Below are 26,145 nucleotides of genomic sequence, written 5' to 3'. Positions count from 1 at the left end.
AGGGAAAATTGCAATGAAATACACACTGCTCATATATCTATCAACTCCTTGAAGTTTTCATATGTATAACAAGAACTCACTAACAACAGAATATTTGCCTCTATAATAATACAAAATAAGTCGCTTACCATTTGAGGGAGCCTATGCCGAATTTACAACATGGCCGTGGTTTGAAATTAGTGCCATTAAATACAGCTGACCAGACTCACACAACGGAGTGTCTGAAGTCACAGACAGCAACAATGCGGGACTCAAAACCACGAAAGAGACCTGGCAGCAGGAATCACTGAGGGGATAACCATTCTATTTCCTCATTTAATCCTGCTGGAGCTAATGATTTTAATCTAAATATCCATTTTTGTCCTTTGATAGCTAAAGCTTTCTGAATGTTACCTCCCTCCCACCCTACTGTAACAGAGTCAATAATTCTCCATTTAATGTCGGACCATTTATGGACCATTAGTTGCCAATGTTTTACCAGTAGAGTGGTATCCTGTTATCCCAGGACAAGCAGGCATGATATTCTCACATGTGGGTGACGTCATCTACGGAGCCCCGGCGCGGACAGCTTTTCAAGCAAACTTGATTGAAGTTTCAAGTTTGCACACTGCACCACGCATGTGCGTGCCTTCTCGCCCACTAGAGGGCGCATCCCACCTCGTGGTCCTCAGTTCAAAATTTTCCGCGGAGCAAGAAAGCCCTGTGGATCTGAGCTCCAGTGTTTTTGCCTTCTAGCTGCCGCGTTTAGTTTGTTTTTCCCTTCGAATTAGTTCGCGGTACTCTTTTCCTTTCGTTTCTTTTCAAAAAAAAAAAAAGTCTTTCGTTTTTCGTCGGGTTCCGGGGGCTCCCGGAAGCCGTGGCCGCGGGACGTCGGTACGTTCCCGGCCTTCTTCTTTTTCTTCGTGGATGTCCCGTCCTGTTACGGGATTCAAAAAGTGCAGCCGGTGTGAGAGGTTGCTTTCCATCACTGACCCTCACCGGTGGTGCATTGTCTGTCTTGGGCCCGAACATCCGACAGACTCGTGCGATCGCTGTGCTACCTTCCAAAACAGGGCCCTCCGTCGCCGTAAGGCAAGAATGGCCGAATTGTTCGCCGTCGACGCGCCGCCTAAGGCCTCGACGTCGGCCTCGGCTTCGGCCCCGGCCTTGACCTCGGCCTCGGCGTCATCGGGGGCCTCGGCCTCGCCTCGGCCCTCTTCCTCGAAGGCGTCGTCAGTGAAGCAAGCTTCGGGTAAGTCCTCTGTTCCATCCCCTTCAGCAAAGAAGCCATCCTCGAGTCAGGCCAAGGCGGGTGGGTCGACCCCGGCCCCGCATCGGACCTCGACTCCGCACACCCCGAGGGAATACTCGAGACCGAGGTCGCCCTCCAGGGAGTGTGCCCCGGACTCGGAACTCCCCACCTTCGTGGGGATTCCGGCCTTCCAGGATCTCCTCCGAGCTCTGATCTCATCGGAGCTGTCGGGAGCCCTGGAAGTGTTGCAGCGTGCTGCGGTTCCGGCGGCCTCGACGCCTTCGGTCTCGGAGGCCCCGGCCTCGGCTCCCTCGGGAGCCCCGGCCTCGGCGACCTCGGTCTCGGGTACTGGGACCCCGTTCACCTCGGTCTCGGCCCCGCCCCGGACCTCGACCTCGGGGGAACCCCCTGAGCGGAGTGTAAGGCCCAAAGAAAAGTTGCGCAGAGTGCGCCGTCTTTCCTCCTCTTCCTCCGGGTCTTCCAGACACGCCTCGCCCTCGACGCGACCTCGGACGGGGCGTCGATCGAGGAAGTCCAAGCGGCCCCGAGGCTCGCCTCGGCGCGACCGTTCCTTGCCGTTCGGGGGCGAGGCGTTGCAGGTGTCGGAGTTGCGCCTCGACAACCCGAGGCTCCTCCGCTCACCCCATGGGAAGTCTTCCCGGGCCGCCTCGCCGAGGAAACGGGAGAGTGTCCCACGAACCCCGGGGTCCTCACCCAAGGGTTCTGCGAGGAGGACAACTTCCCCTTCCCCCTCGAGGGCCCTCGAGAGGGGATCCTGGGATTCGGGATCGGTTAGGGATCCTCATTATTCCCATGAGGCCTCCCCCCTCTCCTCGGTGGGGCGGTCGAGAACCCCCTCTCCCCAGGCTAGGCCGTCCTCATTTTCATCCTTCGTTCAGGACATGGCCCAAGCCCTGGGGATTGACCTGATGGTAGGCTCTCGGTATTCCAAAGAATTTTTGGAGGAACAGGACCTCCCCATTCTTCCTAGGGAGGTGCCTAGACTCCCTCTCAACAGTGTCCTTCTGCAAACCTGGCTGAAGAACTTGTCAAACCCTCTTACAGTCACGTCTGTGCCTTCAAAAATGGAATCGAAGTATAGGACGATTCCCCCTAAAGGGTTCGATAAGGCGCAGCTCTCACACCAGTCTCTTCTGGTGGAGTCTGCTCTTAAAAAATCACAGCCCTCACGGGTTTCTGCGGCGGTTCCACCAGGCAGGGAGGGGCGGACCCTGGACAAGTTTGGCCGCCGCCTCTATTCAAATTCCCTGATGGCCACCAGGGTTCTAAACTACGCCTTCACCTTTTCCTCCTTTTTGCGTGGTATGGTGAAGGACCTTCCTCAATATCGGAACTCGTTACCGGACTCCCAAAGAGCAGGATTCGACAAGTTTATGTCCAACCTGTCTCAATTGCGGTTGTACCTATTCCATGCAGTGTACGACGCCTTTGAGCTGGTTTCGAGGGTGTCGGCCCTCGCGGTGGCCATGCGCCGCTTGGCCTGGCTTCGCACCCTCGACATGGACCCAAACCTGCAGGAACGCCTGGCAGACTTGCCTTGTGTGGGGTCCGAGTTATTCGACGAGTCATTGGATGCGGCGACCAAGCGCTTGTCGGAACAGGAGCGCTCTCTAGCATCCCTGGTCCGCCCCAAACCTAGGCCCCCGCCGCAGAAACCCTTTCGGCCTCCACCGCGCCGATACCCTCAGAAGTCGACCCCGGCTTTCTCGAGACCGCCCCCGAGACGTCCGTCTCAGCGAGGCAGAGGGGGACAACCCCAAGCCCCGGCGCAGGGCCCTTCTAAGCCAGCGCCTTCCTTTTGACGGGATGAGCGGACGGGGCGGGTTCCCCTCCGCACTTTCTCAGGAACCCCTTCCTATCGGGGGCCGTCTTCGGTTCTTCCGGGAGGCATGGACCGGGATTACCTCAGACGCTTAGGTGCTCCGGATCGTCTCCGAGGGCTACTCGCTCAACTTTGTGTCCTCGCCGCCGGACAGTCCCCCAAGTTTAGTCCCCTGCAACCGTTCGCAGCTACCGACCCTTATAACCGAAGCCAAAGCCCTCTTGAAGCTTCGGGCGGTCGAGCCGGTCCCCAAGGACCAGTGGGGTACGGGGTTTTACTCCCGCTACTTTTTGGTCCCAAAAAAGACCGGGGACCTGCGCCCCATACTGGACCTCAGGAAGCTCAACAAATTCCTGGCCCGGGAGAAGTTTCGAATGCTATCTCTCCCGGTTTTGTACCCCCTCTTGGGGGAAGGGGACTGGATGTGCTCCCTCGACCTGAAGGAAGCATACACCCATGTTCCGGTGCACCCCGCCTGTCGAAGATTCTTACGATTCCAGGTGGGGGACCTCCACCTCCAGTACAGGGTACTGCCCTTCGGCCTGGCCGCGTCCCCACGAGTTTTCACGAAGTGCATGGTGGTGGTGGCAGCAGCCCTCAGGTCACGTGGACTCCATGTGTTCCCTTACCTGGACGATTGGCTCATCAAAGCCCCGACCAGGGAGGGGGTTATCTCAGCGACCCGACAGTCTATTGCCTTCCTGCAAACTCTCGGGTTTGAGATAAACTTTCCAAAGTCTCAGTTGAGACCGTCGCAGTCTCTTCAATTCATAGGTGCGGTGCTGGACACGGTGCGCCTACGCTCCTACCTGCCGACCCAGCGGGCGGAAACCTTGGTACGGATGAGCCGCCAGGTCTCCCAACTATCGAGGGTGTCGGCCAAGCGCATGATGATGCTGCTGGGCCATATGGCCTCGACGGTACATGTCACGCCGTTTGCGAGGCTACACCTGAGGATCCCTCAGTGGACCCTCGCGTCCCAGTGGCGCCAGGAGTGCGACCCGGTGTCTCGCCTCATTTCGGTAACTCCGCCCTTGCGGAAATCGCTGCGTTGGTGGACAGACTCTTCAAATCTGTCCATGGGGCTATTGTTTCGCACTCCGCCTTTTCGCAAGGTCCTGACCACGGACTCCTCGGAGTACGCGTGGGGAGCCCATCTCGACGGTCTTCGCACGCAGGGCCTGTGGTCGTCAGAAGACCGTCAGTGTCATATCAACGTGCTAGAACTGCGAGCCATCTTCCTAGCACTTCGAGCCTTCGTTCACATATTGCAGGACCAGGTGGTCCTCGTCCGCACGGACAATCAGGTGGCAATGTATTATGTGAACAAGCAGGGAGGAACAGGGTCATGGCCCCTCTGCTCCGAAGCTCTTCGCCTCTGGGAGTGGGCGGCCTCCCGGAACATCTTCCTCCGGGCAGTCTACATCCAAGGAGAACGGAATTGCCTGGCGGACAAACTGAGTCGACTTCTGCAACCGCACAAGTGGACTCTACACTCAGCAGTTCTACGCGAGATCTTCGCTCGCTGGGGAACGCCACAGGTGGATCTGTTTGCCTCTCCGGAGACACACAAACTACCACTATATTGTTCTCGGATGTACTCGCAGGACCGTCTGGAAGCGGATGCCTTCCTACTCGACTGGGAAGGGAGGTTCCTGTATGCATTCCCGCCGTTCCCTCTGATCATGCGAACGTTGGTACACCTAAAATCGTCCACGGCCACGATGATTCTCATAGCACCTCGGTGGCCGCGTCAGCACTGGTTCTCCCTGCTGCTACAGCTCAGTGCCAGAGAGCCTCTTCCCCTGCCTGTCTCTCCTTCTCTGCTGTCTCAGAGTCAAGGATCCATGTTACATCCCAATCTGCAGTCATTGCACCTGACAGCCTGGTTTCTTGTTCCCTGACTCCTCCGGACCTGTCTCAATCGGTGAAGGAGGTGTTGGAAGCCTCCCGCAAGATCTCGACGAGGCTTTGCTATGCGCAGAAATGGACCAGGTTTTCCACCTGGTGCTCGTCTTTTCACCTGGATCCGGTATCAGTTCCGGTATCCTCGGTTTTAGAATACTTGTTTCATTTGTCGCGCTCCGGCTTGAAAACCACTTCGGTGCGGGTTCATCTCAGTGCGATTTCTGCTTTCCACCAACCTCTGGAGGGACGACCTCTGTCACTCCATCCCTTGGTGACACGCTTCATGAAAGGGTTACTCAGGGTTTGTCCCCCTCTTAAGCCTCCGTCTATCGTGTGGAATTTGAATGTGGTTCTGGCTCAACTGATGAAACCCCCGTTTGAGCCACTCAACAAGTCCCTCTTGAAATTTCTGACTTGGAAGGCGGTGTTTCTAATTGCCCTCACCTCCGCCAGGCGGATTGGGGAGTTGCAAGCCTTGGTTGCGGACCCTCCTTTCACTGTCTTTCACCACGACAAGGTGGTTCTCCGCACCCATCCTAAGTTTTTACCTAAAGTTGTTTCTGACTTCCACCTCAATCAGTCCATTGTCCTTCCTGTGTTCTTCCCGAAGCCCCACTCCCATCCTGGCGAGACGGCGCTTCACACGCTTGACTGTAAGAGGGCGTTGGCATTTTATCTTCAACGCACCAGGCCTCATCGGAAGGTTCCTCAATTGTTTTTGTCCTTCGATCCCAATCGATTAGGGCACCCAGTTTCCAAGCGCACTCTGTCTAACTGGTTGGCCGCTTGCATTTCCTTTTGCTACGCTCAGGCTGGCCTTCCTCCCCCGGGTCGAGTCACGGGGCACAAGGTCCGAGCGATGGCAGCTTCGATAGCTTTCCTCCGATCCACTCCGATAGAGGACATATGTAAGGCTGCCACTTGGTCTTCGGTTCATACATTCACCTCTCATTACTGTCTGGACACTTTATCCAGGAGTGACGGCCGGTTTGGCCAGTCAGTTTTGCAAAATCTGTTTTCCTAAATTGCCATCCTCCCACCTGCCCTTTTTTGGTTAGCTTGGAGGTCACCCACATGTGAGAATATCATGCCTGCTTGTCCTGGGATAAAGCACAGTTACTTACCGTAACAGGTGTTATCCAGGGACAGCAGGCATATATTCTCACAACCCGCCCGCCTCCCCGGGGATGGCTTCCTTGCTAGTTATGGAACTGAGGACCACGAGGTGGGATGCGCCCTCTAGTGGGCGAGAAGGCACGCACATGCGTGGTGCAGTGTGCAAACTTGAAACTTCAATCAAGTTTGCTTGAAAAGCTGTCCGCGCCGGGGCTCCGTAGATGACGTCACCCACATGTGAGAATATATGCCTGCTGTCCCTGGATAACACCTGTTACGGTAAGTAACTGTGCTTTCAGTGCAAACTCGGGATTTATGTTCATTTAGGCGGATTTTAATAGATCGCATTGTCCGCCCAATGTAGATTGTATTATACGGACATTGGATCAAATAAACCACACAGGTGGAGTCACAGTTAGTGGATACATAGGTATAATATTTAGTCTCAGTATCGGGATGCACCCAACATTCCCCCGTTATGGATAGAGCACACCACTGACATCTGCCACATCAGCATAATCTGTTGCTATGAGGAGACAAGCATGGTTGAGAGTTTCTGATTTGGCTTTGGCAAATGTTCCATGCTTGGGTAAACCTTTTGGGGACAAGATAGACGAGACCACCGAAAAGATCACAAAGCATGAACCGTGCATGACTACTCTCTCGGCTGCAAAGTCTACTAAACCTCAATCTGCCAAACATTTTTACAACCCTAAGCGCTACTCCTGTTACACTGGCCAACACTCATTTTGGTGACTCATTTTGGTGTCTCAAATGGTTAGACCTGTTTCTGGGTATATTTGACATGCTGATTCCAAAAATGGCACCAGTTTTCTCATATCAGCTCTAGTTTTTGAGATACAGAACATGTGCCATATACCAGTGTTTCTCAACATCTTCAAGCCAAGTACCCCCTAAGCCTAACAAATACCGCCCGAGCTCAAATACCGCCCTATCTCTACCCCAGACCCACCCAAGCTCCGCCTTGACCCACCCCATAATAATAGTACTAATTGTAATGCAATTTCTTCCATCCATTTTTCATATACACACAATATGATCTTATTAATACATAATGATAACCACAAAATTAAAAAAATACAAAGCACTCTGTACGCAGAGAAAATGTTAATTATCATTTATATTTGATTTTTGTTTTTAAAAAGAGATCAAGGCAGATGACTTTAAAATATGCAATCAGTAACAATTATAGAGACATAGACAACAGATATAAATTCACAAAACTTGACACATTTTGATCACTAAATTGAAAATAAAATTATTTTTCCTACCTTTGGTGATTTCATGAGTCTCTGGTTGCATTTCGTTCTGGCTGTGTAACCAGTATTTCTTTCTTTCTGCCTCCTGCATGCTTCCCCAACCAACATCTCTATCTCTCTGTACCTCCACAAGTCCAACTTTTCTTCCCCTCTCCTCCACCCCTATTGGCAGTATGTCTCCCTCTCTCTCTCACTGTCCATCTATCTTGAGAGATCCAGGCATCTCTCCCACCCCCTCTACTGCCACATCCAACATTCCTCCCTGTCTCATCCTCCAGACTATGTGCATCATTTTTCACCACTGCCTACCAGCCCCATGCCCATTTCTCCTTCTATCACCCCTCTTCAGCACAATGTCACATTTTTCCCTTCATCACTATATCCCCCTTGCATCCCCTTCAATCTGCTCTCTCCACCACCATATCCAACATTTCTCACTCTCATCTTTCTATTCCCCATGCATATCTATCTCACTCCTCTCTCTGTGCCCAATTTTCCTCACCACCTTTTCCCATGTGCACCATCTCTCACTCACACACTCATGCCTATTAAATCTCCCTTTCTATTCTCTCCCTCCCTTCTGTGTCCAATGTTCATTCCCCTTTCTTCTGTCGTTGGTGCCCCTTCCCTACCTTGTAGCTTTGTCCCAAAATTAAGTTGCATGCTGGAGATCCATGCCTGCCCCGCCTGCCTGTACTCCCCCGAAGCCAACCTATCCATAGAAGCTTCAGGCACCGTTGGAGATACCTGCCTGCACCACCCGCACAAGGAAATGGATGATATTATGTAGTATATAAGGGAGAGGGGGTTTAGAATCATGTCAATGTATGACCACATTTATGTGTTGGAGATAAGAGGAGTGAATGAAGTGATAATTCTTCTGTAAGGGTATTGAAAGATTTTTAGTACCATATTTTTCGCTCCATAAGGTGCACCTGACCATAAGACGCACCCTAGATTTAGAGTAGGAAAACAAGAAAAAACCCATTCTGGATCAAATTCTGTACTAACATATACCAGGCTCTGCACCCAGCCCCACTCACTCCCTACCAGGCTCTACACCCAAACCCACACTCCTTGCCAGGCTCTGCACCCTGTCCCCCTCCCCTACTAATTGTAATGCAATTTTTTCCTTTCATTTTTCATATACACACAGCAGATATAAATTCTTAAAACTGACACGTTTCGATCACTAAATTGAAGATAAAATAATTTTTCCTACCTTTGTTGTCTGGTGATTTAAATAGTTTCTGATTGGACTTCCTTCTGACTGTGCATCCAACATTTCTTTTACAATCCAGCCCCACCCCCTTTGGGTCCAGGTCTCTATCTCTTTTCCCTCTGCTTCCCCTCCCCAGATCCAGTGTCAGTTCTCCTTTATACCTAACACCACCTTTGTTTCAGGTCTCCCTCTCCCTCCCATCTCTCTGTTCTTCCTCAGGGTCTCTCCCCCCTCTGTCTCTTCTGTATGCATCTCCAATAGTCCAGCATCTGCCTTTTGTCTTTCCCCTTTGGTCCAGGCCTCTCTCTCTCTCTGTCTTTCTTCCGTTTACACCCCCCTTCATCTCATCCCCATGTCCAGCATTTGTTCTCATTTCTTCCAGGTCTTTCTCTGCTTCTCTCTCTCAACTTCCTTCCTCCCTCCCTGGTCCAGAATCTTTCCACCTCTCTGCAGTCTCTCTCCCTCTGCCGTGGTCCTGCCCCTCCTCTGACATGCTTCGGAGACTGACGGCAGCCTGCTAGGTTTGCTCTACAAGCTGCCGTAATTTGCTCAGCGGCAGTCATAGTGTGGAAAATGACCTCTCGCTGAGTGCATGAAGCAGCTTGGAGGTAAGGCCCCACCCGTTGTGAGAGCCCCAGCGGGACGCTGGATCTGGACAGCCATAATTAGCTTTAATGGGGGGGAATACAGAGGACGCTGAGGAGGAAGACAGCCGGGCGCTCACTGACGCTAGGGAGAGCCGTATCGGGCGTGGGCATTGAAAAAGATTCGGTGTGGGGAGAGTGTTTAAAAAAAAAAAAAGGTATCTTCGCTGCATAAGATGCACCAACATTTCCATCCACTTTTGGATGGAAAAAAGTGTGTCTTATGGAGTGAAAAATACGGTAATTGGGTTATGTGGATGATCAAGTGGATATTGAAATCGCCTAACATTACTAGGTTATTGGTTAATACATAAAGATTAAATAGAGTGGATTATAAGGTGAGTAGTGTAGATGCAGTTAACTGGAGGGAGAAGGTAGATGAGAAGAAAATCTAAGGGAGCCTGACCTAAGATACGAAATGCAAGTGTTTCAAGAGCAGGTGTTATAATGGATGATTATGAGGCAATGAGAAGGTACTTAGTGTAGATAATAGCAACACAACCACCACCACCACAGTGGTTGTCATGGGAAGTTTGAAAGGACAGGTAGCCTGGAGGGCATGCCTGAAATAGGTAAGCCTGTTCATTAGATGAGTCAGGTTTCTATAAGACACAAAAGATCAAGTTTCCATGTTAGGAAGAGTCCTTTACCAGATGATGTTTGTTTACGAATAGAGCGAACATTAAGAAGACCAGCTGAGAGAAAGGAAGCTGTAATAATAGTGAATGTACCAGGGACATTCAATAATTAATCTACTTGAGTAAGAAAGAATGTAGCAAGTGTGTTGAAACAAGTCTGTTCATGTTGCATCATGTCTCAAGGTTAGTCATGCATAGTTGCGGCTCAGTGTGAGTCTAATATTTCAAGACGCAGGATGTCATGAGAGTTGTCTTGCAAATTAAGTAAGAAACTACTAGAATTGGAGCACCATTTAGTGATCAAAAATCTCACAAAAGAAGGGTCAAAGCCAAAGGAGATCCATGAACGCATGACTGCAGTTCCCACATCCCACAAAGTAAAATTTTGGAGCAAGCAGTTTAACTGGGGTGTCTGGTGTAAATATCATAGCCCTGAGTTTACTTAATAAATGAAGAAGCCTGCAGGAGTTTGTGCATAGTGCAGCAGTAGAACTCTCTCCCCCCTCTCCTGCTATGCTTCTCCCTCGCATGATCTTGAATCTAGATAAGTTGTCATGAATAATAGACATTCCTTTGCTCCTTAATAGTCATATACTGATATTAACTAATTAAATTTAATTTGTTGAGCATGATATTTTGAAGTTTAGAAACTCAGTGACTTAAACATAGTGTCGTTGGGGATTTCTGATTATTCCCTTTTGCTTGCTGCATAATGGACTAATAGGGATTTAGAGATCCATGGTAAGATGATTCAGAGATCCATGGTAAGATGGTTTTTATATCATTTTTATCAGAGAGATGTATATATTTTCAAAATTACTGATCTCTGAACACTGGGAAACATTGCAGTGATTCTCATTGGTGATCTACTCCTAAGGTTATGTTCCATTAACATGCATCCTCACTTGTGCAAGTCAACTGCTCAAAAGAAGAGGAGTTTGCTTTTGTCATGTTATCTTTATTCAAAATTTATAGTTGTTTGGAGGACCAGACTATGTAATAGATGCTAAGCAAGAAGAAAACAAATAGTTTAACGAGAAACAGCAGAATTAAGATCTATCTACTGTCACTAAAAAATAGAAGCTAGGAATGGATTTCTTTTCTAGTTACCGTGGCTTTTAAGTGAAAGACTGGTTCCTTCTGCTGAGAACAGTTTTGTGAGGGCCTTGCAATATCAGCATCCACAGATATCTAGATTTGTTCAGGCAGTGAGTGAGGTGGATGCTAACCCTGTCTTTAATTACTTGAAAACGTGGAAGAGAATTTTTCATCCTTATGGTAAGCCATTTAAAATAATGATCCATTATGTTAAAGGGTTCCAAAATGAAATTTATGCCATAATTTGCCACACATTTTTGGCCAAAACCAAAATCGGGCAGTGCCCCCTCCCTAATCTAAATCAGGCTGGATATCCTACCTCCCACAATAGAAAGCTGCAACCCTGAACAAATGTGCCACTTTCCTATGACCCAAAGACCCTCCTTGCACTTACCTTAGAAGCCTTGGTGGTCTAATGACCTAGTTGTGGCAGGAGCGATCCCAGTTGCTCCTGTTCATGCTGGCTCCAATCTCAAAATAGTTGCTGGGACCTTCAGTGGCAGTCCTGTTCCCCACCCTTCCTTCCCCCATTTTTCAAAAGAAAACTTTGCAGGGTTCTCAGCTTATTGTTCTAAATGCAAGGCCACCCTTCTACCTCTTACTTGTCATGGTAGCCTTTAAGACAAGTGGCTTGTATAATTGAAAAATGTACTTTTGCTTTTATTTCCCTTTTGAGGGAAATAAAAGCAAATAAAATGAGTATTCTGAATTGCCTAATGTGTTTATAAGCATGCAGAAGTAACTAAATACAGATTTTTTAAAAGCTAAATGTTTGTTGGTTTCCTCCAATAACAATGTTCAGTGCAAGCTAATAAAACCCAATAATATCCCATGTCTACACAATAGAGTTACATGCATGGAACTTTTTTTTTAATTATTGTTTTCATGTTAGGATTCTGGTGCTGAAGAAGATAAAACTGGGACAGCAGTGGTTAAAAAGCCATCTCCTGTGAAGCCACGCAAGAAGAAGCTGAGTAAGAAAGGAAGAAAGATGGCTGGCAGGAAGCGTGGTCGTCCCAAGAAGATGAGCATAGCAAACTCAGAACGCAAGGCCAAGAAGAACCAAACTGCACTGGATATCCTGCATGCTCAAACTGTGTCCCAGACGACATCTTCCCCTCAGGGTAAGCAGAGAGTCCATGACTTTTATTGCAGGATTCAAAATCTGATCCTGGATCTTTCCTCTTCCTCCAACAAAGTTGCTACATGTCTCATAAATATACTGTGATGATGGGAAGGTAAAGAGAGGATTATCCTAGGACAAGCAGGCAGCATATTCTCATATACGAGTGACGTCATCCACTGAGCCCAGTAAGGACAGTTTGACAAGTGATAAGTTTTTAGAAACTTCACAACTGCCCGCACTGTGCATGCGTAACTGCCTTCCCACCTGCTGAGGCTCGTGATACATCAGTTCTTCATTTTCTGCGGAGCGATGTAGTACTGTTTGACTGGACTTCATTCAGCCTAAGCAATTTTTCTTCTTTAATTGTTTTTCTCTCGTAAATTTCGGCGACAATTCAGTTCAATCTCACTGAAGTAATTTTTCCATTTATGTCAAAATTGTTGATAGGTTTTAAAAAGTGTGGCAGGTGTCAGTGGTGCAGACCCTCATAAATGGTGTCTACAATGTTTAGGCCCTGAACACAAAATTGAGACTTGTTCTCGCTGTTCAACTTTAAAGTAATGCTCTCTTAAAGCCTGTTGCGCTTATCAAGAGCAGTTATTCGGCATTGCCATAGATATTGCCAAATCTTCACAGGCGTCAACGTTGAAAACTCCACATTGACTTCAACATCACAAGAGATTCCGGCATCAGGGAAGCCAGCTAAGAAGCCACCCGCTTTCAAACAAGCGTTACAGGTCTCTACAGCATTGAGTTTTTTGATGCAGACCAAACAACGATGTCACAGCTCTCCAGCTTTGCAAGTTGTCTCCACTATATGGTGTGCATTCTCATCGAAGTCACCTACTCCGAGACAGCCAGCTGCACCGATGGTACTGGCTGTCGAGCCATCAGTACCGGTGCCTTCTTTTAGGGAGAAACTTGAGTTCTTCCAAAGGGAGCTCGGTAATATATTTAAACTGCACTCTATGCTGGTGCTAACATTGACTCCTTTGGTACTGGCCCAGCTTGAGCATAGCGTTACAAGGCCTCAAGGTATCACTGTCAGCTATTCATTGGAGCATCAAACTCCTCATGGATCTCCTGTGAGACACCATCATTCCCCTTCTCAATGACGTTCACCTTCCAGACATCAATCTTCATACCAATCTTCATATCTTTCTCGTCTCACTGACGCTCCTCATTGAAGCATTGATCCTCTACCTCGTAACATCAATACTCTTCTTCAGGGTGTTCGACTTCAAGATATCATTGCGCCTCATCGCATCAATCTCATGCTTTGAAACGTAAGAGAAACTCATCGGTCCTCTTCCTCGTCTTCTTCAGATTGGTACTGAAGAAGTCTGAAATCTTCTCGTAGACATCGTTCTTCTCAACGCACAGTGTCTGCAAGTCTTCTATTTGATTCAGATTTACATTCTGACTCACTGCTCACCTACTTTATCTGCACCTGAGTCTTATGGCATTCGTTTGGAACAGTCGCCACAAAAAAAATGCCTCATGAAATAAAATCTCCTTCAGAAATACTTTCTTTTACTAGATACATTAGGTAGGCAGGCAAAGCCCTACCTCTTAAATTGGAAGCTGACACTGGTCACAGTGCGGAATACTTGGAGGCCTTGGATTATGATGAACCTCCCAAAAAACTCCTCAAGTTACCATTGCATGGCATTCTTAAAGAGACACTTCTCAAAAATTGGAAAACGCCTTTAACTATCACGATAGCTTCGAGAGAACTTTATTCCCTATACAGAATCATTTCTTGTCCAGGGTTTGATGAGCCATAGCTTCAACATCAATCATTAGTGGTGGAATCAACCCTTAAAAAATATTCCAATGCAAAAGTTTATCCCTCGGTGCCTCCAGGGCGTGAAGGCCATACTATGGACAAATTTGGTCGTCACCTTTATCAGAATTTTGTGCTGATGAGCAGGATCCTTAATTACAATTTTTACATTTCCTGTTATTTAAAACAATTGATAAGGCAATTACCTAGCTTTGACCAGTATATTCTTTTCACAGCACCTTGCACAATATCAACAGATAATGCAAACTCTCTCACAGTCTAGTCAATATATACCAAGGTCAGCCTATGATGCTTTTGAGATGTCATCTAGAGCATCTGCTATGTCTGGCTATACGACGTCTAGCTTGGCTAAAAGTTTTGGATATGGACATCAATCCTCAGGACAGTTAGCCAATATTCCATGCTTAGGAGATGAGCCTTTTGGTGATTCCATCGTGGCAGTCATGCAAAAATTGACTTTGCATGAAAGCAGTTGGAATTCTTTGGTCAGAACAAAGACTAAGCCTCCGATTTCAAGACAGTCAGCCAAGCCTTCTTATTCATATCAAAGGCAATATTCTACTAAACCTTCTGTTTCTAGACTGCCACCACAAAAGAAGCAGAAGCAACAGTGGTCTCAGAAAGCTCAGACAGCAGCTCCTCAAAAGCCTGCTCAGTCTTTTTGACACGCTTCTTGAGTATAGCTGCTGTTCCCCTATCTCAGTCTCTTCCTCATCCAATCAGAGGTCATCTACAAACCTACCATCAGCGTTGGACTCTGATAACCTTCGACCTGTGGGTTTTCAAAGTCATTAAGGAAGGTTGTTACTCTCTTCATTTTGTCACCATACCTCCAAAAGAGTCCTCTTTCAACCTGCAGCAGATGTCCCTTCTTTGGGAAATAGAGGCTTTGCTTCAACCAAATTCCATAGAGGTAGTGCCCCCCTCTCAGAGAAATCAGGGGTTCTACTCCAGATATTTTCTCATCCCAAAGAAAACCGGGAGGTCTAAGTCCAATTCTCGACCTCCGACACCTCAACAAGTTCCAGGTCAGAGAAAGGTTTCAAATGCTATCTCTAGGAACTCTATACCCATTATTGGATCAGAATGATTGGCTATGCTCTCTAGATCTAAAAGAAGCTTATACCCATGTACCAATTCATCCTGCTTACAGGAAGTTGAATTGCCCATCAACACTTTCAATACAAAGTTCTGCCCTTCTGCTTGGCATCCTCTCTAAGAGTGTTCACCAAATGCCTCGTAGTAGTGGCAGCAGCTTTAAGAAATCAAGGGTTTCAAGTTTTCCCCTATCTAGATGACTGGCTAATAAGACACCTCTCCCCAGGGGGTGTGCTCAGCAACACAGTCAACAATCCTGTTCCTTCAGCACTTAGGGTTTGAAGTCAACTTTCCAAAATCTCAACTTCACCCCTCTCTAACTCTACAGTTCATTGGAACCCTGCTCAATACCATTCAGCTCAGGGCGTTCCTACCTCAACAAAGATAAGACAACCTGATTCAACTTTGCAATCAAGTATACCATCTTATCCCAGTACAAGCAGGTAGCATATTCTCACATGTGGGTGACATCATCAATGGAGCCCTGGCACGGATGTCCCAAGTGCATCGCCACTTTAAGAACCACACCATGTGCGAGTACCTTCCCAACCGACTTAGGCGCGCGGCTCCTCAGTTCAATGTTTTCCATGAAGCTGTTCAGTCACGTCTTTGAACATTTGTTCGTTTTTGTGCTTGCCTTCTCGCTTGCATGTACTTTTTCTTCTTTTCTTTACTATTTTTCTTAAAAAGAGAGACTTTATTTCTTTTTTGTTCGCCTTTGGGCTTTTGACGGCGGGGCCTTTTTTCTTTCCTCAGCCTCTTGCTTTTGATTTGGCTGAGGTGGTATTTCCTAACTTAATGTCCTGGCTGTTAACCAATTTTAAAAAGTGCAGCAGATGTCAACAGACTATCTCGGTAACAGATCCACATAGTTGATGCATACAATGTTTAGGATCGGAACACCGCATCGACTCGTGAACACATTGTTCCACCTTAAAGCGTATCTTAAAAAGCCACCTTCTACAGCAAAACAACTTTTCAGTGCCAGCATGGAAGAGGATCATTTTCGCTTTCAACTTTTACGGCACCAACTACAAAGGCGCTGCAGTGAGCGGCACCAGTCTCCCTGGTGGGGTCGGCCATTAAGACATTGAAAGACCAGTCATGTCAGTCAAATGACGACCCATTTTGTGACTCGCTCCAAAATCTAGGGGTTTCTCCTCATTGGAGTCATCCTTTTTGGAGTGGGTCACAGCACCAATGGTACCAGCATTAAAGCCACAGGTACCATTGCCATTTGTGGAGCAAGTAGCGGCACAGATGGTACTGGCAACAACGCTACAGGAACTGGTAGCTACTTTGAAAAAATAATTTAAACAGGTCTTTAATGCAATGGAAGAGTACCTGAAGAAAGAGCTGTTAGGATGGGAGGACATAAGAGAAGTGGAAAGACATCTCAGGATACTAAGGGAGCTCAGAGATGTTCTGGCGAGTCCTACTTGTTCAACAAATCTCTGGAGACGGGAGTGATTCCTGGGGATTGGAGGAGAGCGGATGTGGTCCCTATTCATAAAAGTGGTCACAGAGATGAAGCAGGAAACTACAGGCCGGTGAGCCTCACTTCAGTTGTTGGAAAAATAATGGAAGTGTTGCTGAAAGAAAGAATAGTGTACTTCCTTGAATCTAATTGGTTACAGGATCCGAGGCAACATGGCTTTACAAAAGGTAAATCGTGCCAAACGAACCTGATTGAATTTTTTGATTGGGTGACCAGAGAGCTGGATCGAGGACTTAGAAACATAGAATCATAGAAGATGACGGCAGAAAAGGACTACAGCCCATCAAGTCTGCCCACTCTGCTTACCCACCCCCTGTCTATGCCCTAATGACCCAATTCCCTTATCTTGACCCTCGTAGGGATCCCACATGGGTATCCCATTTATTCTTAAAGTCTGGCACGCTGTCTGCCTCGATCACCTGCACTGGAAGCTTGTTCCAATGATCAACCACTCTCTCTGTGAAGAAATACTTTCTGGTGTCGCCATGAAATTTTCCGCCCCTGAGTTTGAGCGGGTGCCCTCCTGTGGCCGAGGGTCCCTTGAGAAAGAAAATATCATCTTCCACTTCGACACGTCCCGTGAGGTACTTAAATGTTTCGATCATGTCTCCCCTCTCCCTACGTTCCTCGAGAGTGTAGAGCTGCAATTTGTTCAGTCTCTCTTCGTACGAGAGACCCTTGAGCCCCGAGATCATCCTAGTGGCCGCCGTTGAACCGATTCAATTCTGCGCACATCTTTACTGTAATGTGGCCTCCAGAATTGCACACAGTACTCCAGATGAGGTCTCACCATGGCCCTGTACAACGGCATTATGACTTCAGGCTTTCGGCTGACGAAACTTCTATTGATACAACCCAATATCTGCCTTGCCTTAGATGAAGCCTTCTCCACTTGATTGGCAGTTTTCATGTCTGCACTGATGATTACTCCTAAATCTCGTTCTGCTGAAGTCCTAGTTAAAGTTTCTCCATTCAAGAAGTACGTCCTGCATGGATTTCCGCTTCCGAGGTGCATGACCTTACATTTCTTAGCATTGAAGCCTAGCTGCCAGGTTGAGGACCAACTTTCCAATATAACAGGTCCTGCGCCATATAATTCTGTAAACTGCATTCACTTACTATATTACATAGTTTGGCGTCATCGGCGAATAGTGTTATTTTACCTTGAAGCCCTTGAGTCAGATCCCCTATGAATATGTTGAAAAGGAGTGGACCCAGGACCGAGCCCTGCGGCACTCCACTGGTCACCTCCGATGTTTTAGAGAGGGTACCATTATGCTAGATGTAATTTACTTGGATTTCAGCAAGGCCTTTGATACAGTTCCTCATAGGAGGCTGTTGAACAAACTTGAAGGGCTGAAGTTAGGACCCAAAGTGGTGAACTGGGTCAGAAACTGGCTGTCAGACAGACGCCAGAGGGTGGTGGTTAATGGAAGTCGCTCGAAGGAAGGAAAAGTGAGTAGTGGAGTCCCTCAGGGTTCGGTGCTGGGGCCAATCCTGTTCAATATGTTTGTGAGTGACATTGCTGAAGGGTTAGAAGGAAAAGTGTGCCTTTTTGCAGATGATACCAAGATTTGTAACAGAGTAGACACCGAAGAGGGAGTGGAAAATATGAAAAAGGATCTGCAAAAGTTAGAGGAATGGTCTAATGCCTGGCAACTAAAATTCAATGCAAAGAAATGCAGAGTAATGCATTTGGGGATTAATAATAGGAAGAACCGTATATGCTGGGAGGAGAGAAGCTGATATGCACGGACAGGGAGAGGGACCTTAGGGTGATAGTGTCCGAAGATCTAAAGGCGAAAAAACAGTGGGACAAGGCAGTGGCTGCTGCCAGAAGGATGCTGGGCTGTATAAAGAGAGGCGTAGTCAGTAGAAGGAAGAAGGTGTTGATGCCCCTGTACAGGTCATTGGTAAGGCCCCACTTGGAGTATTGTGTTCAGTTTTGGAGACTGTATCTGGTGAAGGACGTAAGAAGACTTGAGGCGGTCCAGAGGAGGGCGACGAAAATGATATGACGTATGAGGAGAGACTGGAAGCCCTGAATATGTATACTCTAGAGCAGTGGTCTCAAACTCAAACCCTTTGTGGGGCCACATTTTGGATTTGTAGGTACTTGGATGGCCGCAGAAAAAATAGTTAATGCCTTATTAAAGAAATGACAATTTTGCATGAGGTAAAACTCTTTATAATTTATAAAACTTTCCTTTAACAGTTAAAAGGAAAGATATATAAACTATAAAAGAGTTTTACCTTATGCAAAATTGTCATTTCTTTAATAAGACATTAACTATTTTTTCTGCGGCCCTCCAAGTACTCTATTTTTTCTGCAGCCCTCACATTTAAAGTTTAATATCTTTTCTTTCTCAAAACTGACACTGGCCCTTTTCTGCCACCATTTTCTATGTTTCTATATTGAAAATAAAATCATTTTCCCTACCTTTGTTGTCTGGTGTCTTTATTTTTCTGTGCTTTCAACTATGTTTCAACTTGTCCTTTGACTGTTTTTCTCTCCGTCTTCACTTTCTGCCTTGCATCCATCTTTGGCATTAACTTAATGTTCAATTTTTCTGCTTTCTTTTCAAAATCTACATTTCCATGTCTTACCTTCCCTTCCTATCTCTCTCTTCTTCCATCCTATTTCCATGGTCTGGCATCTCTTTCCTTCCTTTCTCTCCCTCCCTCCCTCCTTCCTTCCTTTCCCCTGGTCTGGCATCTGTCTCCTTCCCTTCCCCCATGCCCTGGCATCTCCCCCTCCATGGTCTGATATCTCCTTTCCTTCCCTCCTTCCCATGAACTTGGCTTCTCTTGTTCCTCTCCTCTCCCTTGTCTTCCTTCTCCTTCCTTCCCTCTCTTTCCCCAATTGGGTGCAGCAGCAACAGAAGCAGCATTTCCCTTCCCCCTTTCCTGTGCATCAGAAGCATTTCTCTTCCCCCTTTCCCTGTACAGCAGCAGCAGCAGCAGCATTTCTCTAGGGTCCCCCTTTCCTATGCAGCAGAAGCATTTCTCTTCCCCTCCCCTTCCGTTCTCTTTCTTGTGGAGCAGCAGCGTGTCTGGCCGGCTCAGTTGATTGTTCCATTCAAAGCCGCGGGTGGCGGCTCCTCGCGAGATCCGTGCCTGCGTCTGAAGCCTCTCTGATGTTGTGACGTCAGAGAGGCTTCTGATGCAGAAGTGGATAGTGCGAGGAGCTGCCAACCCGCGGCTTTGAACGGAACGATCGACTGAGCTGGCCAGACACGCTGCTGCTCCTAAAGGAAGGGAAGGAGGAAGTGAAATGTTGTTTTGATCGCGTCCAGACTGCGGGCCGCAAAATAGCATCTAGAGAGCCGCATGTGGCCCGCGAGCTGCGTGTTTGAGACCGCTGCCCTAGAGGAAAGGAGAGATAGGGGAGATATGATTCAGACATTCAAATACTTGAAGGGTATTAACGTAGAACAAAATATTTTCCAGAGAAAGGAAAATGGTAAAACCAGAGGACATAATTTGAGGTTGAGGGGTGGTAGATTCAGGGGTAATGTTAGGAAATTCTACTTTACGGAGAGGGTAGTGGATGCCTGGCATGTGTTCCCGAGAGAGGTGGTGGAGAGTAAAACTGTGACTGAGTTCAAAGAAGCGTAGGATGAACACAGAGGATTTAGAATCAGAAAATAATATTAAATATTGAACTAAGGCCAGTACTGGGCAGACTTGCACAGTCTGTGTCTGTATATGGCCGTTGGTGGAGGATGGACTGGGGAGGGCTTCAATGGCTGGGAGGGTGTAGATGGGCTGGAGTAAGTCTTAACAGAGATTTCGGCAGTTTGAACCCAAGCACAGTACCGGGTAAAGCTTTGGATTCTTGCCTAGAAATAGCCAAGAAGAAAAAATTTAAATTGAATCAGGTTGGGCAGACTGGATGGACCATTCGGGTCTTTATCTGCCATCATCTACTATATTATTATGTTACTATGTCTTTTGTGCAGAGTATAGACACATATTCAATCTTTTGACCCTGGCATTGGCTTTGGTGATTCTGGTCCAGCTTGAGTGTAATAACACCAGGGATGCCGGTACCAGTACTCAGTCTTCAGAACCATCTCGTGGACTTCGGCACTGTCCGTCATCCAGGCATGCATCCAAGACTACTGCTTCCAGTCGCAGCTCTTCCAAGCATCATTTCCCTTCTCCTCAACGCTCACATTCAATAAGTCTTCTCACAAATCCATGCATTTCTCTTCTAAACATTCTGAAATATGTAAGCATCGGACTCCTTCTCCTTCCCAGGATCGGTACTGATGTCACAAGAGACATAGATCTCAATTAACTCTAGTGAATTCTGATCTTCACCTTCAGTCTTCGCTTGGTGCTTCTCCTTCAACAACAGAAGTTGATGACTTTCCTGAGGGTTCGCCACCTCTCTCTCCTAAAGAGTCATCCCCTCCAGAGACTCTTTCTCTCGTTTTATTTGACAACTTGGTAAAGACATGTCTCTTAAGCTGGAAGCTGACTCCAAATATACAAGGGCTGTTCAAAAAGTATCAGACCTTTATGCATAAAAAATACTTGTATTCAGATATAACAATCTTATACTAATCTCCTTCAAAGTAGTCCCCTTGGGCTGCCACACACTTCTTCCAACGGTTCTACCACTGTCGGAAGCAGCGCTGGAACACCTCTTTTGAGATTGCTCGCAACTGGTCTGTTGCATTCTGCATGATGTCTTCTCTTGACTGAAATCTGGTTTCTTTCAGAGACATTTTCAGCTTGGGGAAAAGCCAGAAGTCACACAGAGCCATGTCGGGAGTGTGGGGAGCCAGAGGAATCACAGGTGTGTTGTGTTTGGCCAGGAAACTCTGTATCAAATGTGAAGAATGGGCAGGTGCGTTATCGTGATGGAGTTGCCAGTTGCCCGCTGCCCACAGGTGCGGTCGTTTGTGTCTCACAGCATTACAAAGGCGACACAAAACCTCTTGGTAGTACCCCTTGGTGATTCGATGATCCTGCATCACCAGGATCCTCACTTGGTCAATGACGATCTCATTTCTGGATGTTGAGGGCCTACAAGAACGTGCTTCACTCTCCACTGATGTGTGGCCATCTTTGAAGCAGTTGTACCACTCCTTTATCTGTGTGGTGCCCATTGTTTCGTCCTCGAAGGCCTGTTGAATTTTGTGGATCGTTTCCACTTGGGAATCACCAAGCATTACACAAAATTTAATGCAGTAGCGTTGTTCAGTTTTTTCTTTCATTTTGTCACTTGCACTTCCTCACTCATCGGCAGTCTGCCGGTGACTGACAGCTTCTGTAGGCGGGAAAAAATTCAAGCATGTGCATTAGGGTTGCCTACATGCATGCACCAAACCACGCCTCCCTAGCTTTATTTGTTTACGCAAGATAAATTAAGGTCTGATACTTTTTGAACAGCCCTCGTACACCTGAATACATAGAAACTATGGACATCAAGCAACCTCCAAAGGAGGTGGTCAAGCTTCCTCTTCATGCAATTTTGAAAAACACTCTTTATAAAAATTGGGACTCTCCCTTATCAGTGCCAATGGCTCCTAGAAAGCTGGACTCTAGAGAATGACACGGTGACAAAATTCATCACCATTCCCGTCCCCGCAGATAACCGCGGTAAACAATCTTCATGTCATTCTTTAAGGAGAGAGGGAAGAATCAGAGTATGAATGGCCACAACCACTGCTTCGGGACAGTAAGGGTATTTCTAAGTACCTATTTTACTTATAATTTTAATGCACCCTATTGTCTATTTTTCTGTAAACCGCTTAGAATCCTAACGGAGTTTAGCGGTATATAAGAAATAAATTACATTACATTACATTACACTGACCCTCAAGCTTTGCTTTGAAGAATTCTGGTGTAGAAAGACTGAGGCTGAAATACACTAAAAAATGACAAGCGATTATTTCCCGCGGTTATCCGCGGGGACGGGAATGGTGATGAATTTTGTCACCATGTCATTCTCTACTGGACTCCACTTACAAAATTATTCCTACTGCAGGATATGATAAACCTCAGCATTCTCACTAATCCTTTAAAAATCTACCTCCTCTAAGTTGTATGCCTCTGTTCTACCTTGGAGAGATGGTCGCACTATGGATAGATTTGGCAGACGCCTCTATCAAAATTCTATGTTGAATAGTAGAGTGAATATCTACACGTTCCACTTCACATTCTATTTGAAGCAATTGGCTGTGAAACAAAAATATCTTCCTTCTCATCGTGCTAAGGGGTTTCAACAATTGGTTTCCACCCTTCTAGAGTTACGACAACATTTGGTTCAATCAGCCTATGATTCTTTTGAGCTGTCCTCTCAAGCTTCTTCTATGTCTCTGGTCATGAGAAGGCTGCTTGCTCAGAGTGGCAGACATGGATGTTAATCTTCAAGATTGGTTGGCTAACATATCATGTCTTAATGATAAGCTTTTTGGAGATACAATTGAGAATGCCACTCAAAAGCTCATCACTCATGAAAAAACTTGGGTCTCGTTAGTCAAACCTAATCCTAAGGCTTCCACATCGCGTCCATTTAAACCATCTACGTCCTACCAACGACTTTATGCTCTTAAACCCTCTTTTTATTTTATTTGATATTTATATTCTGCATATCCTACAATTCTCTACGGATTACAAATTATTTAGGTACTCAAGCATTTTTTCCTATCTGTCCCAGTGGGCTCATACTCAATCTAATGTACCTGGGGCACTGGGAGATTGAAGTGACTTGCCCAGGGTCACAAGGAGCAGTGCGGGATTTGAACCCACAACCCCAGGGTGCTGGGGCTGTAGCTTTAACCACTGCACCATACACTCCCCCTTTCAAGACCTCAGCAGAAGAAGCAAAAACAGCAGATGTCTCAGAAACCTCAACAGTCTGCTCCTGCTAAGTCTACTCAGTCTTTTTGACTGCTTACTCGAGAGCATAGTTTCAATCCAGTTTCCTCAGCCTCTCTCTCAATCCATCGGAGGTCGTCTACAACTTTATTCTCATTGTTGGGAGTTAATTACATCCAACCTCTGGGTTCTCAACATCATTCAGGAAGGGTACTCCCTTCATTTTCTCACCATTCCTCCAGATCATCCTCCAAGAGAGTCTGTTTCCATTCTCCTTCAGCCCTCCCTTCTTCAGGAGATCGAGAATTTACTCCTCATTGTCATCAAGAAGGTTCCTCCGGAACAAGAGAACATGGGGTTTTATTCTCGTTAACTTTCTCATCACCAAAAAGACAGGGCAGTCTTCTGTCTATATTGGATCTCAGAGCTCTCAACAGATCTGGTCAAAGAGAAATTCAGAATGTTATTCCTAGCAACTTATCCCCTACTGAATCACAATGATTGACCTAAAGGAGGCCTACACTCATATCCCAATTCATCCGGCTTTCACTATTGGTAGTGCAACACCACTACCAATAAAAGGTTCTACCTTTCAGCCTGGCATCCTCTCCCAGAGTCTTTACCAAGTGCCTGGTAGTAGTGGCAGCGGCCTTGAGGTCTCAGGGCATTCAAGTCTTTCCCTATATGGAAAACTGGCTCTCTTATCAAAATGTACTTTCAGCGACACACTGGACGGTGTGTTTTCTTCAAACTATGGGATTCAAAATCAACTTCCCCAAATCACAACTTCAACCATCTCTGCAACTCCAATTCATTGGATCTCTCCTAGACACGACTCAACTCAGGGCGTTTCTCCCTAAACAACATCAAGACGCCCTTGTTAACTCTGCCATAAAATTGTCCAGCTCCAGTCTCTGTCGGCAAGACATATGATGGTTCTCAATTTGCGAGACTCCACCTAAGAATCCCTCAATGGACTCTGGCTTCTCAGTGGTCACAGGCTCTGGATCCTCTCTCCCAACGTATTGCAGTGAGTCATCTCTTCAACAGTCACAACAGTGGTGGATGCAATCTTCTAATCTTTCCAGAGGTTTGCTTTTTCAAATGCCTCACCATCAGAAAGTTCTCACTACGGATTCATCAACCTATGCTTGGGGGGCTCATCTAGATGGCCTATGCACTCAAAGTCTATGGACCTCTAGAGACAGACACCATCATATAAATCTATTAGAACTCAGAGCTATTTTCAATGCTCTCAAAGCTTTTCAGCATCTCATACAAGATCAAGTTCTCCTTGTCCAGACGGACAATCAAGTAGCAATGTACTATGTAAACAAGCAGAGAGGAACAGGGTCTATCCTCCTCTGTCAGGAGGCACTAAAGATTTGGAATTGGGCAATTCCTCGCACCATCTTTCTCAAAGCAGTTTACATTCAGGGGGAAAATAATTCTCTGGCAGACAAGCTCAATCGCATTCTTCAACCACACGAATGGATCCTGAATTCAACAACGCTCCATTCCATTTTTTCCCAAAAGGGGACACCACAAGTAGATCTCTTTGCATCTCCCCACAATCACAAGCTACCCCATTTTTGCTCCCAGCTCTACTCACCTCATCGCCTGGAAGCAGATGCTTTTCTCTTTGGATTGGACAAATAAGTTCCTTTACACATTTCCACCTTTTCCTCTTGTTCTCAGGAAACTTGTCAAGCTCAAGCAGGAGTCTGCCACCATGATTCTGATAGCTCCTCGGTGGCCCAGACAACCCTTCAACTCAATACCAAGGAACCAGTCTCTACACAAATTTTTCCATTTCTTCTCACGCAGAATCAAGGTTCTCTTCTGCATCCCAACCTTCAGTCTCTACACCTGAGAGCTTGGTACCTCTCGGGCTGAGTTCTGCTGATCTTCACCTCTCACGTAGAAGCCTCCAGAAAACCGTCCACTCAACAATGCTATCACCCAAAGTGGACAAGATTCTCTTTGTGGTGTCTTCTTAATCATGAACAACTGAAATCCATCTCGGTTTTTCGAATCTTGGATTATCTTCTCCATTTGTCTGATTCTGGACTCAAATCTACATCTATTTGAATTCATCTCAGCGCAATCACAGCCTTTCATCAGTCAGTGGATGGTAAATCTCTCACTGCCCATCCTCTCATTTCTAGGTTCATGAAAGGATTTTTCAATGTCAAACTACCTCTAAAACCACCTCCAATGGTATGGGATCTTAATGTGGTTCTTGCTAAGTCGATGAAGCTTCCATTTGAACCAATGTCTACGGTTTATCTTAAATACCTTACTTGGAAAGTTGTCTTCCTCATTTCTCTCACTTCTGCCAGAAAGGTGAGTGAACTTCAAGCTTTGGTGGCGGACCCACCATTCACAGTATTTCATCATGACAAGGTTGTGCTTCGCACTCATCCAAGGTTCTTACCAAAGGTTGTTACTGAATTTCATCTCAATCGATTGTGCTTCCAATATTTTTTCCAAAGTCTCATTCTCATCCTGGGGAGATGGCTCTTCATACTTTGGACTGCAAACAAGCATTAGCTTCTTAGCTGGCTATCTGAACTGAGGAGCCGCGCGCCTACGTTGGGCAGGAAGGTACTCGCGCATGCGCGGACTGGTCAGTCACAAACTTTCTAAAGTTCTTAAAGTGGTGATGCACTTAGGACCTTCTGTGTGGGGTCTCCATGGATGACATCACCCACATGTGAGAATATCTGCCTACGGTCCCTGGATAACACCTGTTACGGTAAGTAACTGTGCTTTCCGTCCATCTCAGCCAGGCAAATGATG

The 26,145-nt window shown here is 46.7% G+C and overlaps 1 protein-coding gene across 3 annotated transcripts in view; it reads left to right on the top strand.

Annotated features, from left to right (window-relative positions):
• DOT1L (DOT1 like histone lysine methyltransferase) overlaps nt 1–26,145 on the top strand; it is a 604,393-nt gene that overhangs the window by 372,063 nt on the left and 206,185 nt on the right. For all 3 annotated transcript variants that reach the window (XM_033954025.1, XM_033954026.1, XM_033954024.1), the window contains exon 14: nt 11,873–12,104. In XM_033954025.1, the coding sequence (XP_033809916.1) occupies nt 11,873–12,104 (232 nt within the window). The remainder of the gene's footprint in view (nt 1–11,872; nt 12,105–26,145) is intronic.

Source organism: Geotrypetes seraphini, chromosome 8, assembly GCF_902459505.1.
Source record: "Geotrypetes seraphini chromosome 8, aGeoSer1.1, whole genome shotgun sequence".
In the NCBI taxonomy this organism is placed as follows: Eukaryota; Metazoa; Chordata; class Amphibia; order Gymnophiona; family Dermophiidae; genus Geotrypetes; species Geotrypetes seraphini.
This window is presented reverse-complemented; position numbering and strand designations above follow the sequence as displayed.